The 13,837-nt window shown below is 50.0% G+C and overlaps 1 protein-coding gene across 1 annotated transcript; it reads left to right on the top strand.

Annotated features, from left to right (window-relative positions):
* The first annotated feature begins 2,728 nt into the window (after positions 1-2,728).
* LOC128267153 (protein kibra) lies at positions 2,729-13,396 on the top strand. Its single transcript, XM_053003945.1, has 9 exons — positions 2,729-2,853; positions 8,234-8,535; positions 8,632-8,791; positions 8,883-10,600; positions 10,682-11,059; positions 11,148-11,433; positions 11,654-11,814; positions 11,884-12,208; positions 12,291-13,396. The coding sequence occupies exons 1-9, from the start codon at positions 2,729-2,731 to the stop codon at positions 12,697-12,699; spliced, it is 3,864 nt and encodes a 1,287-aa protein (XP_052859905.1). The 3' UTR covers positions 12,700-13,396.
* Positions 13,397-13,837: the final 441 nt, after the last annotated feature.

Raw genomic sequence — 13,837 nt, 5'->3', positions numbered from 1 at the left:
CGCCACTCCTTAGTCTCTTGTTTTGATTCAGGATCATAGTGAGAGACACAGGACTCATCCACAGTGATGATTAAATCCACTTTATCCCATCGAAAAAAACCACAAAATGTTGTCGAGAAAGTTGCATTCAAATGCGTTTTTGTTCCATCCTTTTGTTCCTTTTTGGAACCCAATATTTCAGTAAAAATATTGGTTATACTGTTCAATCAGATGGCTAGGCCTTATACTAAATCTCTTTCATTGATTCGACGATCTACCAACACGACATCCTGTATGTCGTCTACGATTTCTCAGGTGTTGTGTCTGTTTTTTTATATGGATCGTCTTGAAGACTACTACCTTCCACGTTACAACTCAGAAAACCCCCTTTTAATCCCCCCTAATTAAAGGTGAAGAGTCCTTATACACGTTCAACATTCGTTCATAATTTTCCTTTGCTTCTAAACCTTAAAAAAATCAATCACTGCACATGTCGATACTAAATGGCTTGTACAAAAAAATAATTAAGTGACTGATTGAAATGAAACATACGTCTCATGCGTTCAAATGAAGAGTGTACCAAAAAAATTAGGCTTGCAGCAGCGCCCTTTGTTACCGACCATACGAACTTATTGAACACACACTGCTAGTACATGCAACAATCAGCAAAACACGCAGCATACCATCGCAAATTCAACCACCGAAATTACACCACACCGTGTCGGTCCGTTCGGTTAGGGTGGTGTAGAGTGTCTTCCATCAACCCGGCGTCTGGCTGGCGCTAAATGAGAGCTCTCGAGATACGCGGCATGGAAAAATGGAGTTGGACAGTTCAAAAAGGCGGCTGCTCCGTCGGAATCGTCGGAACGCGGAATCGTCGGAACGCGGACACACCGCTAAGCACTCGGACGATTTCCCAATCAACCCCAGCAAACCCTCTGCCCGCCGCCCTGCCGATGGCCGAAGCGCTCCGACTCCCACGCATGGACGGCACTCGTGACGCGGCGATACATACCTTCGACTTCTCTCTCTTTCTCTCCCTCGTGTGTCTCCCTCCCTTTCTCGACGCCTCTCCTCACGCCCACCACCCGCCGCGCCTCTTTCTTCTGGTGTCTCTAGTCCGGTCCTCTCCTCTTACCACCACCTATTATGGTTGTCCTTTTTTTTTGGTGTACTTTAGCTAAAGATATCAGTACAAGATGTTTCCGCGGTTAATTTTTTTTTGTTTGGTGCGTTCGGTACGTGCGTGCTTGTGCAGCTGGATTACGAATCCTTGCCACGGGCAGAGGGGCAACCGCGGGGCCTCGATCGTGTCCTCGATTCGTGTCGAAGTTTTAAAATTTCACCGAATGCGACACCACACACACACACACGCACGCACACAGCCACCATACAGGGTGGTGTACCACCCCCCACCCCCCCCGTCACCGAGTAGAGTAGTTTCGTTAGTTTGTTATTGCATCTCCCGTCCCGTATAGCTTAAACCGGTTGCGCTGCTGCGCACTCAAATTGATATGCACACCCGCCCCCCCCACCCTGACAGAGAATGAGGGGGAGAGGGTTGGCGAACTGACTGACCGTAAATTCGGTCCAGGCGTGTGGACTGACTGTGCGTGCGTGAGGGCACGGGGAGGACCCACTCAGTGTTCGTTTGTTTGTTTGTTGCAAGTGCAGAAACTGATTGAGATTTTGTTTTCCAGCCGCCAACCGCCGACCACCGACGACCGACGACGACACGTCGCTTGAGCAAGTGCACTGCAGTTTCGTTGTGTGTGAAAAGGAAATATAAGCAAATAAAGAAGAACCGCCGGAGAGCGCCGAAGACAAGAGCCGCGCAAAATCGGTGGCGCGGAACAGGTGTTCTGCGCGTGCAAAAAAACTCTTCCTCTGTGACCGCGAGAGAGGTGAAGAAAAGGGCGGAAAAACAGCGAGCCAACCCCAGCAAATGAGCCCTTCCTCCCCACCCACCACCACCTACACAGCCCTCTAAAGGGTGGCTCCAGAGAGAGAGAGAGAGGGTCCAGAGTGGCGCGCGAGTGGTGATATTTTAAATTTTCCCGAAGAAAACGAATACGAAAAAGCGCGGCGGTACCACTAGGCGGTGCACGATCGCGCGCAGTAAGTGAAGTGTGAATGCAAACGAAAGAGAGAAAGAACGAGAGAGATATAGAGAGAGCAACACTGCTGGTGTAGTGGTGGAACAATTTTCAACTGCACCACTGCCGTTGCTGCTGCTGCTGCTGCTGCTGCTGCGTCCGAAGATAGCATCTGTTGCCGCCTGATCCGCGTTTCAAACGCCCCGGGGCGCACCCCCGTCGCACAACCTCTTTCAGCCCCGCTTCAGCGTGGTTTTGTGGCCGCGTCCCTTAGCTCATCCGCCGCTCGCTGCTCGCTGCACCCCCGATTAATCGGTTTCCAGAAAGCGAAAGACGTCAGCTCGAACCGTGACAACGCGCATCAACCGAAGAGTTCAAAACTTTAAGTTGGCGCTTAAACAATAAATAATCCATAACAGCGTGGCTTTAATACAGTACGGCTCGGTCCGTTCTACAAAAAACATAAAAAACAGTGTGGCGCGAACGTTTTTGATTAAAAGAAAAAAAGGAAACCAGCGGCAAACAGCAACGTAGCCCCGGCCCGGAACACACGTACAAAACAACCCACCCGCACCACCCACCACCCCTGTCACAGTGTAGTCTTGCTGCGCGTGCACGCCCACGTGTGCACGTACACCTCGAAACATTGAATTATGCCAAAAAGATCCAGCAATGCAGATTTACCACTCGGCTGGGAAGTTAATACCGACTACGATGGCAAGGTTTACTTCATCGATCATATCAACAAGAAAACGACGTGGATCGATCCCCGCGACAAGTAAGTGGATCCCCGCTCAAACGCATTCCTTATTTTGTAACACATTCCTTATTCTAGCATTTGGCTCTCCTTGGGTTGCCATGAGTTCAAATTTCTTTCCGCGCAAATGAGGTACGATGAGCATCATCGAGCGGTGTCGTTTGACACGGGACACGGGAAAACCGGTCCAGATCTGCTCTGCTCAGATCATTACATATTTGAGACGGCCCACCCACACACACACACTATTTATCAGCGTTTCAGTAACATTTGGTTATTGTGGCCATTAATCTGTGGCTGGTTTTGTGGAAGTCGGTGGAAGAATAGGATCAAATAGGAGTTCTTGCAATCTTCTTCCAACGCCATTTTGCTGCATGAATTTGGTGGTTGGAATTGGGAATGCCGGCTGACGGGCCTGGCTGACTGATGAGCCACAGGATATGTAGCGTAGATATGAATCTTCTGTATGAATGTAGATAGGAATCTTCTTTTTTTATCTCTAAGCCCCTTGAACGGTGTCACTTTCGCTTGGAGCAATAGACCCTTCCGGATGATAGTGGCGAGGGCAAGCAATCCCCCAGCTGAACTGAGCAAACAACATATTCGCAACAATGTGCGATTATACCATTATTCAAGCCGCGCGCGCGCGCGACATGTACACAAGATATCTTCGTCCTGTGCGCCTCGAAAACTCCGGTGAGCCGGTCCCGTGGATGAACTAAAGCCTATGAGCCAAACCAAATTATGACGAGGAGTGCCCCGCGGAAAGAGAAGAATCAGAAGGCAGCAGTGGACTACGACGGCCAACGTGGACATGATGATAGTGGCTTGGAGCTTAAGCTTGAGCGCAGTTTGTGATAAATCCGCGACCACACATTGACATTGCGATTGAGGGGTGGTTAGCGGCGGGGGTGTGTGATGGAAGCGTAGAGGACCGCCACAGGAATATGGATGTTGGATGTTATCAAAGAATGGGGAGCTCCGTTATCTAATCGCATGTAACATTCTTCGCATTCACGCGTGCTCTCTGTGCTGTGGCGGGGAAAAACGGGTCTGACAATAAGGCGGTGGGTGGGTATGGTGCGCGACGGGACGGAAGTAGCGCGACCGAGATAGCGCGAAGATGCCAACGTGTGTGTGTGTGTGTGTGTGTTGACGTTGAATGCCGATCGATTATGGCTATGATGCACAGCCTGTGTGATGGTGTTACGAGGTCTGCCTACGAGCCCGTATATATGAGTCACGTAAACTCTAGGAATGATGAAAGGCACAGGGGTACGCGGGCTTATTTTTTCTGGCAGCCCCGGGCTCTGCCGTCCTGAAAAATCTATTCACCCAAAAGGCCCGAGTTGCGCCGGCCCTCTCGCGGTCACTATTATCGCCGTTATCCTTTTACTAACCAACCGTGTGCGGTGTGCTGCGTTCCCTGACCTGCCTCACCATCTGGTGGAGTCCGAACCGGTGAGCAGCGGATCAGTGGTGTGGACGTTTGAACGGACGAGGGATCGAACGACGCAAGAAGCAAGCGCGAAAAGATCACGAAAAGGAGGGACCGCCGGGGGGGACCATAGGAAGCTCTCGCGCAAAGAAATGCCGAGGAGGAGAAAAAAAGACCTATAAAGAGTAGAGAATATGGCGAGGAGACTGCTGGGAGATGTCTGCTGACAAAGAAAGGAGCTTCACTGCGGCGCAACCCGCGTCTACACCTCCGAGATGCAAAATCCACGAACACACGAAGCAGTCAAATAATATTGCAAAAACTTCGCTAAAGTTATGGGATGTTACTTCTCTGTTGTTCTGTGTAGCTCGCCACGCGACGTTGGCATCCGGATGTTACTCGTTCGCGGTGTCAGTATTCAGTATTTGCACTATTTGCAGCTGTGTATATTATTTGTACAGTGCATTTGTAGATGGAACGATGGAACTGTATGACCAACAGTGTGAAACTCATCGATAATGGGATGTGTGGAAAAGATTAAACAAACGCCCGAAGGCGATAAGATTCCAAATTTTTATATCGGGGGATTCATTTTACAAGGGATAAGATTCCTAAAGATAGTGATTCCACCCTAATGCCCTAATTACTTACCTGCCCTTATCCGGCTACTAGCAAACCACCGAGCGGATACCGATAGAGCTGGTGGATAGTGATAGAGAAAAATAAGGAGGCCAAAGTGGAGACCGACCAATGGACGCAATTGCCTTGCCCCCCGCCCCACATTAATGGAATTCTTGAGTGTGGGAGGAGCCCGAAGAAGCGCGTCTACCACTGATCAGATTTTTACCACGCGGGGTAGACCCTTGACAAGATGATTGAGTTTCGCTAGAGCACTTACACGCTTTTTCATCGATTTCAACGCCACATATGTACAGAGTGTTCCATCACGATTCAATTATTTAAATGTTGAAGCACTCCGCTATTTGTCAGACGATTTTGATAAGTGAACAAGATTTTTTTAGGGTATAGGATGCCGCGTTTATTCATAATTTCCTCGGAGTACAATATCGATCAAATAACCGCCTCCATTGGACACACCAGAAGCGGCATTTTTCATTGTATTTGACAACATTTCGGTAATAGACAACGTAATAGCAGCAATTTCTGCTTGTGATGTTAGCTTTCAGCAATGGTCTTCGGTAGGCTCTGGCATACACCTTACTCTTCGAATAGCCACACCGGAAAGATGTCAGAAGAAATTGCACAACAATAAGCACCCACATTTTTCACCGTTGTTCCAATAGAATGATTACTTTCAATGTTGCTTAATTATTTTCACATACATTGACGTTTCAGAATTTGACGTTTCAATCTGGATCGTGATGGAACATATACAGGGTGTCAGGGATAGGATAGCCAGTGTAAAGTTGTAGGAGACTAGTACGAGACCACTAGTCCCGGTCGGCATACCGGCCAAATTTGCAAATCTTGTAACAATCACCATGGCCAGTGAGCCAGGACAAGCGCTCTCTAATTCCTGCTTCGCTACGACAACGCGCGATTACGGGAGATTGCGCAAATGACACGGCCAAGCTTGTTCTACTCTGTATGGCCAGCCAGATCTTGACCTGTGCTGATGGCCATACGTCCATCCATACGTCGAAGGCGCTCCGCTGTAGCTCCGACTTACACAGAGCAGAGATTGAGCAACCTGTAGCCTGTAGATACGCTAGAACGGCAATAGGGCGGCATACGTGAGTCGCCTCGAGCCTATCTACGGTCAAAGGTTAGCACTAACAACGACGCAACGATAAATACGGCTCGGTCCGTTGGTCTAAGATTAAAAAACCCACATAACGGAGGAGATTCGCGATGCCCCGCTAGGTCATTCGTGTTAGGTATATGATGCTAGGGCATGATATTTAGTATGCATACCGGTAGTGGTTTCGAGAAGCAGGATTGAATAGGGAAAGAGAGAAATTTACAGCTGAGAGAGGGAGATGGCGAGCGCGAGCGAGAAGACAGGCTGTTCTGCGCCCCAGAAGCAGCGGATCTGCGCACGGGGCTTGTAAATTGTACCACAATTTTGCCTAGTGTGTTATGTGGATGCCGTAGCGAACCGAAAGTATTGTGGACCAATGGGCCATTGCGGGGAGGGTGCCTGGAACTGGCGAGTGGTGGCGAAGGGGGGTGGCAAAACATGCCTCCCCCCCCGAGGTTGATAGAATGCCAAGGTCGTTCGGTTTAAGTTTGTTTCGGTTTAATCATAATTATTCCTTACCCACACCACACGGCGGCGGCGGCGGCGGCGGCGGCGGACACACACAACACATATCAGGGCCCCGGTGACGGGTTTCCGCGGCGACCCCACGGTGACTACTTTTTCGGAACTCTGTGTCGTGTGTTCAGTTCTGTTGTTTTTCTTTCCGCTTTTTCTTTTGCTGGCCCGCTTGCGGCGCAGTAAAAAACACATTTCCTCGGCTCTCCGGGCCCCATCGTGTTTGTGTTATCCTTGTTTTTATGTTTTTTTGTGCCCCGCACGCCCGCAATGCGAATGATCCGTTTACGAGTATTTGTCAAAAAGGATAACATACATAAGCTAGGGCCACACGAAGCGCAAAAGAAATTTGTAATCGTTCGTAGAAATTACAAATCGTTTACGCTTATGTCAAAAAGTTTATACGTCCGCGGAGACCTTAAAAACAAGCGTAAACACTGTTTGCCAAAGGGTTTGTTTACAAACAGAGGATAATGTAAGTTGTTATTTGTGATGTTTCTCTAAAATTTGAAAATGAATCTAACAAAACACAAAAAGAATTATTCAGAAATCATCTTACCTCTTCGATTTCTATTTTCTTGGGCCCAAAAACACGAATGTAAACACGAAACGGCATCGATTTGGCATTACCGATTGCTTTTACGCTCGTGTGGCCCCAGCGCTTTGCGCTTTGTGTGGCCCCAGCTTTACAATACAGATCGATCTCTTAATAACAAACTGAAGATGGCTGATTTGGCTTCTAATTCGGCACTACGTGTTACGGTTTGTTTTTTGTACTGATTGTTTGTCTTGCCTCGTAAAAAATATACAAATAATTCCTGGCACCTCTCTTCTCACATACCAATGGTACCATATTTATCGCATTGTTTCTGTTTGTGCATCTGCAAAAATGCTGAGTGTCAATTGTGTGTGTGTGTGTGTATCAAAAACAAGAAGTAAGAAGAAGAAGTATGATGGCACTGGCACACCATCCGCCGCCTAGAAGAGGAATTTATTCTCAAATTGGAAGATCGTTCCAATTGGTAGGAATTATCGTTCGATTGTGTGATGGGGGGAGGGTAGGGAGAGGGGGGGGCGTTATGGGGTATGCAGTATTGTTGGCTGTGTTGGCTGTGGTGGTGCCAGTAAAAGATTGTAATAAAACTTTTACGACCGGAGCCGCGCAGTCGCGCTCGTGTTGCGCGACTGCGCGACACATATTCCGAGACGATTCCCCGCCTGGAGACACCGGCCGGTCCCCTGCACCCCGAAGTTGACGGCCACGGGAATCATTCCCAAGGCTTTCATTCTCGGTTCTCGGCAAACTATCAGGAGGGCGCGAAACGTTACCCTTCTCCGGGGCGGGGGGCAGGAGCGAAGCAGAGCCGTTGTTTATTGCAACATAAAAATTACCACCAAACCCCGCTGTGCTGCTCATGTTCCCTTTTACGTCAAGGTTACTTGTGTCTGGTTTTTTTTAAGTTTGTTTGTTAAAAACCTCTGCGCCTCCGTAGGCGGAAATCATTACGCGATAGTTGCGGGGTTTCGCCTTGCCTCCGGTTGAATTTTCATCGCATTTCGTCTGGTGTTTGGATAAAAAATTATACGTATATACATGAGTAACTTACTGTGGAAGATTACAACCTTTCCCAAGAATGATGAAATACGAATAGTGATAAATGTTTCCTCTTTTTGTTTTTACACAGGCACACGAAACCGGAAACGTTCGCTGACTGCATTGGCAACGAATTACCGTTCGGATGGGAGGAGAGCTACGATCCACAGATCGGTACCTACTACATCAACCACAACATACAGTCGACGCAGCTCGAAGACCCGCGCCTGCAGTGGAAGAGCAAGCAGGATGAGATGCTGCGGGAGTACCTCTGTTCGGCCCAGGACACGCTGGAGGCAAAGAAGGAGATTCTGAACGTGAAGACACAGCGGTTGCACCTGGCGCAGGAGGAATACAACCACCTGAATGCTCTCGCGGCGAGCCGCACTAGCAGTAAGTAGTCGAGTAGCACACACAACGCCCCCGCCCGTTGGGGTAATCTAATAATTATTCAATCGTTTTTCTCGTTCTTGCCTCTCCATCACTTAGTCTGCTCATCGACGAGCTCCTCGTGTACCAAGTTTGACCCAGAACTGCTGCGGGCCGATCTGACGATTGCGAAGGAGCGTGTGTTTCGGCTGAAAAAAGAACTATCTCGAATACAGAAGGAGATGCGCAGCACCCAGAAGGGTGTGGATACACTGGCAAGGTAAGACGAGATCCGTTCAGGCGGCGTTCAGGTTGTGTTCAATTATTAATTTACATTTTCCCTGTTATACCACCCGCGTCTGTGTCTGCAGCGTGGAGCAGAAGCTAAACTCTCACGTAAACGGTTGCTACAACATCAGCGAGGCGCAGGCCATCATGGAGGAGGTGAAGAAAATCCAAAAGTCTCTGATCACCGGCGAGCGGGAAAAGAAGGAGCTAATGAAGAGCCTAGCGCAAGTGAAGGACGATTTGACGCGTTTGCAGCTACGCCAGGAGAGTCCGGACGCGTCCACCTTCAACCTGGCGCAGGACCGGATCTGCGCCGCGTCGCAAACCGACCTGTCGTGCGACAACTTTCCGATGGGGGCGCGCGAGATGGCGAAGATGCGCCAGCGGTACGATGAGTGGCGACGCCGCGTGAAGGAGATCCAGGAAAAGCTGGCGGCGCTCGAGGAAAAGATTCGACCGGGCGAGCTGGAGTCGGACCAGGACCGCTTGCTGCTGTTCCAGGAGAAAAAGCAACTGCTGCTGGAATACCGCAGCATCACGCCCAAATCGCGCTCGCAGTCGGAGATGAAGCGCATCCACAGCGTGTGCCGGCAGCTCGAGTCGGACCTGAACATGGCGTACGAAGAGTCCAACCAGTGCATCGCCAACCGGCTGAAGCTGCACGAGGAGAAGCAAGCCTTGCTGCAGCAACTGCTCGAGGCACTCAAGGAGTTTACGCACCTGGAGAACCAGCTGAAATCGCTGTCGGCCAGCACACTCTCGATCAGCAGCAGTTCGAGCCTGGGTTCGCTGTCGACGGCCTCGAGCAAGGGGTCACTGAGTGGGCTCAGCTTTACCGACATCTACGGTGATCCGCTGTCGTCCGAACCGCAGATCGACATGGTCGACATTAATCGGCGCGTCCAGCGGCTTTTCCATCCGAGCTCGGACGTCTCGCTGTCGCCGCGTAGCAGCCTGTCGGCGGAAACGCCACCAGCTTCGCCAATGAAGCTAGATTGCGAAGGTGGTAACGGTGGTGGTGTTGGTGGTGGAGTGGTCTCTACCGCCCATCTGTCCGGTCACGTTGCGGCCAAACAGTGTGGCGTGCTCCCTGCACACAGTTACGGCGGCGGTTTGCCAGAATACAGTTTCGACCGGCAGCGGCTCGAAGAGCAGCTGCAGGACTTGAAGATTCGCCAGCTCGGCATGGCGCCCCTATCGCCGATCTACGAGAAGCCACCGTACTTGGACATTGCGCCAACCATGCTCCTGAGCCGTTCGTCGTCCACCTCGAATACGCGCTCCGTCTCGACGACGGTGAGCGATGAGTCGGTGGCCGGTGACTCCGGTGTGTTCGAGGCGTCCCGTGCCCTGCTGCCGAACCGAGACTGCGCGCAGGTGCAAATCGGTATTCGCTACACGGCCGGCGACAGCACGCTGTGCATCACCATCGAGAAGGGCCGCAACCTGACCGCACTCTCGCTGCCCGACGACTGTCAACTGTTTATCCGCGCAATACTGCTGCCGCCGGGTGCAGCCGCTACCGCTGCCTCCCATTTCATCCGCACCGACACGGTGACCGATTTCACGCGACCGCTCTTCAAGACGATGCTGGTGTTGCAGTTGCCCCTCGAGAAGGTGTACACAAAGTCGCTGCACGTCAAGGTGATGGTACAGGTCGGCCAGTGGGAAGACTGGGTGGGCAGTGCGCAGGTTAGTCTGGCCGAGTTCAGTCCGACCGATGCGTCCAGCAAGTGGTACAACATTATCAGCCGGCAGTCGATGAGCGAGTCCGAGCTACTCGACGGACGACTCGCAGTTGGTGGTTGCCCGACCGAAGGAGGTGAAGGAGGAGGAGGCGGAGGAGGCGAAGGAGCAGACGGAGGAGTTAGTGAAGGGAGAGCTCGACTGGCGGGGATGATCAAAGAGGAATCGTCCGACGAGTCAACCATCATCTCTTCGTCACAAACATCGACCTTAACGCGTAACCAAGGCCAGGACGAGTTGCAGGCCGTACTGGAACTCACGTATGACGAACTGTTGCGAGACGAAGAGGCAAACGATGAAGAGGACGATGAAGAAGGGGACGAAGAGGACGACGAGGACTGCGAGGACGAAGTGATCTACGGAGAAGACGAGGAAGGTAGTGAACTGAGAGATGCAGTTAGTAGTGAGTGTAGGAGGCCAGTGTTTCTCACTACCTCAGCCAACGGAGTCATAGAGACCGAAGAGAGCGAAACAATACAAGAGGCAGACGATAGTGTTGGTGGACCAAGCGTAGGTAAGTACAGTAAAGCGCACAGCACAGAGCCAGGAAGTAACCAGTGCGAATCTAATACTGCTTTCGTTGTTCCCTTTTCGCTCGTTAGAAGCTACTGACCGAATGATACAGGAATACATGAATAGCGTGAAGGAGGCTGGAAAAGGTGGTAGCCGTCGTGCGGAAAGCGAGCGAGACGAAGTGGTAGTATTGGACGAAACGTTGACTGCCATCGAGCTGGCCGACAAGGAAACGAATACTGAGTGTGCTTTTCTGCCGGAGCGAAACCGGCGACGGTTTAACGATCCGGCTTATCGCGCCTCAACCACCACCATCGAAGAGGGTTCGGTTGTCGATGATCGGTTGGTGAAACGATCGCAAACTTTTTCACCAAGGTACCCGCACCGGGGCTGACCGGTGTTTTTTTTCGATTAAGGTTAAGGGATGGACACAACAAAAAACAAAGCCAAAGAAAAACAACTCAAGCATTAAATTTAAATGAGTGACATCAATTTGCTGTGGTTGTGTGTTTTGCTGTGTCCTTTTCCCAGTGTTTTCCGTGAGTCGAAACATTCACCCATACTGTTCTTTTTTGTGGTCCTGTTATTTTTGCAGTGCCGTAGCTAGTAAAACCAGATACATCTGCCGGTTGAACCGGAGCGACTCGGACTCCGCCATGCACTTCAACAATCCAGTGACGCCGCACCCTTTCAAGCGAGGTTCAGTCGAACGGCGTTCTTTGCGCTACCACAACCGCGTCTCGAAGATCTACCACAGTGGGTGTTGTTACGCTACGCGTTCGCCGGGTCCGACAGTGTATTACTTATTTATCTGTTTGCTTGTAGAAATGCACCCGGCTGTACCGCGGACCAGTCTCGATTTGGAGCTCGATCTGAAAGCACAGCAAACGAAACTGGAGACGCTGACAGACGAGATCAGTCGATTGCGTGAGCTGAAGTACCGGCTAGAGCAGGCGCGTGACAATAACGACGTGAAAGTTGCTGCCTGGGCACTTGAAAACGAGGACTTTTTGCGGCTGGTAAAGAATGTAAACGCCGTCACACCCGAGGAGCGACAGCTCGCCAAGTTGATGATGAAAACCTCGAAGGAAATCTACAAGCTGCGCAAGACGAAAGTCGGCAAGGGAAAACTCGATTCGATATCGTTTAAGTGAGTCTGCAGCGGCTAGCGATTTTGCTGATTCACAGCATTGCAACTAATTTTGTGTTGCTACTCCACTCCGTGTTTGCAGGGAAAAGATGGCATTCTTCACACGACGAGGTGTATCGGTTCCAGAGCTGCCTACGGAGATCTTTCATCAAAACGGGGAAGTGCACGGCGTGGAGACGATGAGCACCGGCGTTGGGTGCGGCGGGGAATCAAAGCCTGGTAGCAGCAAACCATTGTTAGGAACTTCGGCCTCTCAAACGCCCCGACAACGGGAATGTTTGCCCACGGATAAGGACTGTACTGGTGGTGGGGGCGGCGCCGGCGGCGGCGGCTGTGGGTCAGACGAGTCTGAAGGAGGTACAACAACGCCGACCAACTGCGAATCGGTGGAGGAAGAGAGTGCGATCGCGTCTACACTCAATAGCGAAGGTCCTGCTGACAACTCGTTCTCCTACAATGACGTAGATCGAACGTACGGCGTGCAAGTTTGAGTGTGACCAGCGGATGGCCGATCAGGCAAATCGTGCTCCCTCTTTTCTTGTATGCACCTCCTGCCACATTTGACACCTTACTCCTACGCAAAACTGTTGAACTCTTGAAAATGACCAAAGGTTTTGCATGCATTTAATTGTTAAGCTTAATTACGTTGTTTTATTGTTTTTTATTTTGTTTTTATTAACACAATCGCTGTAATCACCACTTGCGTGCGTTTCTTGGCGTAATTCCATGTGCATTCTTCTACCGCGTTCCCCGAACCGCCTGCTGTCTCTAGCCACCTCCCCGTCACCTTAATGACCACCTAGTAAAAATGACCAAAATGTAAATTAATCATATCGTATACATTAGCCAATCGAATGGGCTTTGGCAGTGAGATTAAGTTGAAGTTGAAAAGTTGGAAATGAGAAGTAAGGAGCTGAGCATAGAATATAATGAATTGAATGTGAATACGGCTTGACCTGCCCGTACATTACAACAAAGCAACAACAAAACAAAAACAAAATCGTAAGTTCGACTTCCATACAATAATTTGTCACGAATTAAAAGAAATCAAGACACGACGCTACGGCTTATGGCGTTTTGCGCAGGGACATTGCAATTAGTTTCACATGATCACGTTTCGTATGCGTATGTGTTCATTCCGTTGGGTCGTGTGTCCTACGTGATCGAAGGTGATGAAAGTTCAACAGTTAGAAGCTAGGTGCTCATCAATTCGGTTGCCGAGCGATACGCGAATCAGAAAGAGTTAGATTGACTAAATGTACCCAAATCGCGCGATTTTAAATTGAAATTTAAATTAAAGTCAGAGTGTTCGTTGAAAGCTGGGCACGTTACAGCGAGATTCTGCTGGACCTCGGAACAGTGTGTAGTTGCCAACACAATGTAACGCCTGACAAAAACAGGTCGGTAGTGAATAGTGTTAAAGATAATAGCTCGATGTTTTTCAACAGATCGAAACAGAAGATAAAATGAAAACAATAGGTAGAATGTGCATTAAAGAGAAAGAGGGGGAGAGTATTAAATGCCAGCCATGCCGCATGTAAGATGCTGCGACAATCATAAGCGAGTGCGATGCGTTATGCGATACGTGAAAAGATGGCCCAAAGAAACACGGCATGACAGGAAGTCGAG

The sequence above is a fragment of the Anopheles cruzii genome, chromosome X (genome assembly GCF_943734635.1).
Source record: "Anopheles cruzii chromosome X, idAnoCruzAS_RS32_06, whole genome shotgun sequence".
Classification (NCBI taxonomy): Eukaryota; Metazoa; Arthropoda; class Insecta; order Diptera; family Culicidae; genus Anopheles; species Anopheles cruzii.
The sequence above is the reverse complement of the archived record's forward strand: the minus strand, read 5'-3'. Positions and strand labels throughout refer to the sequence as shown.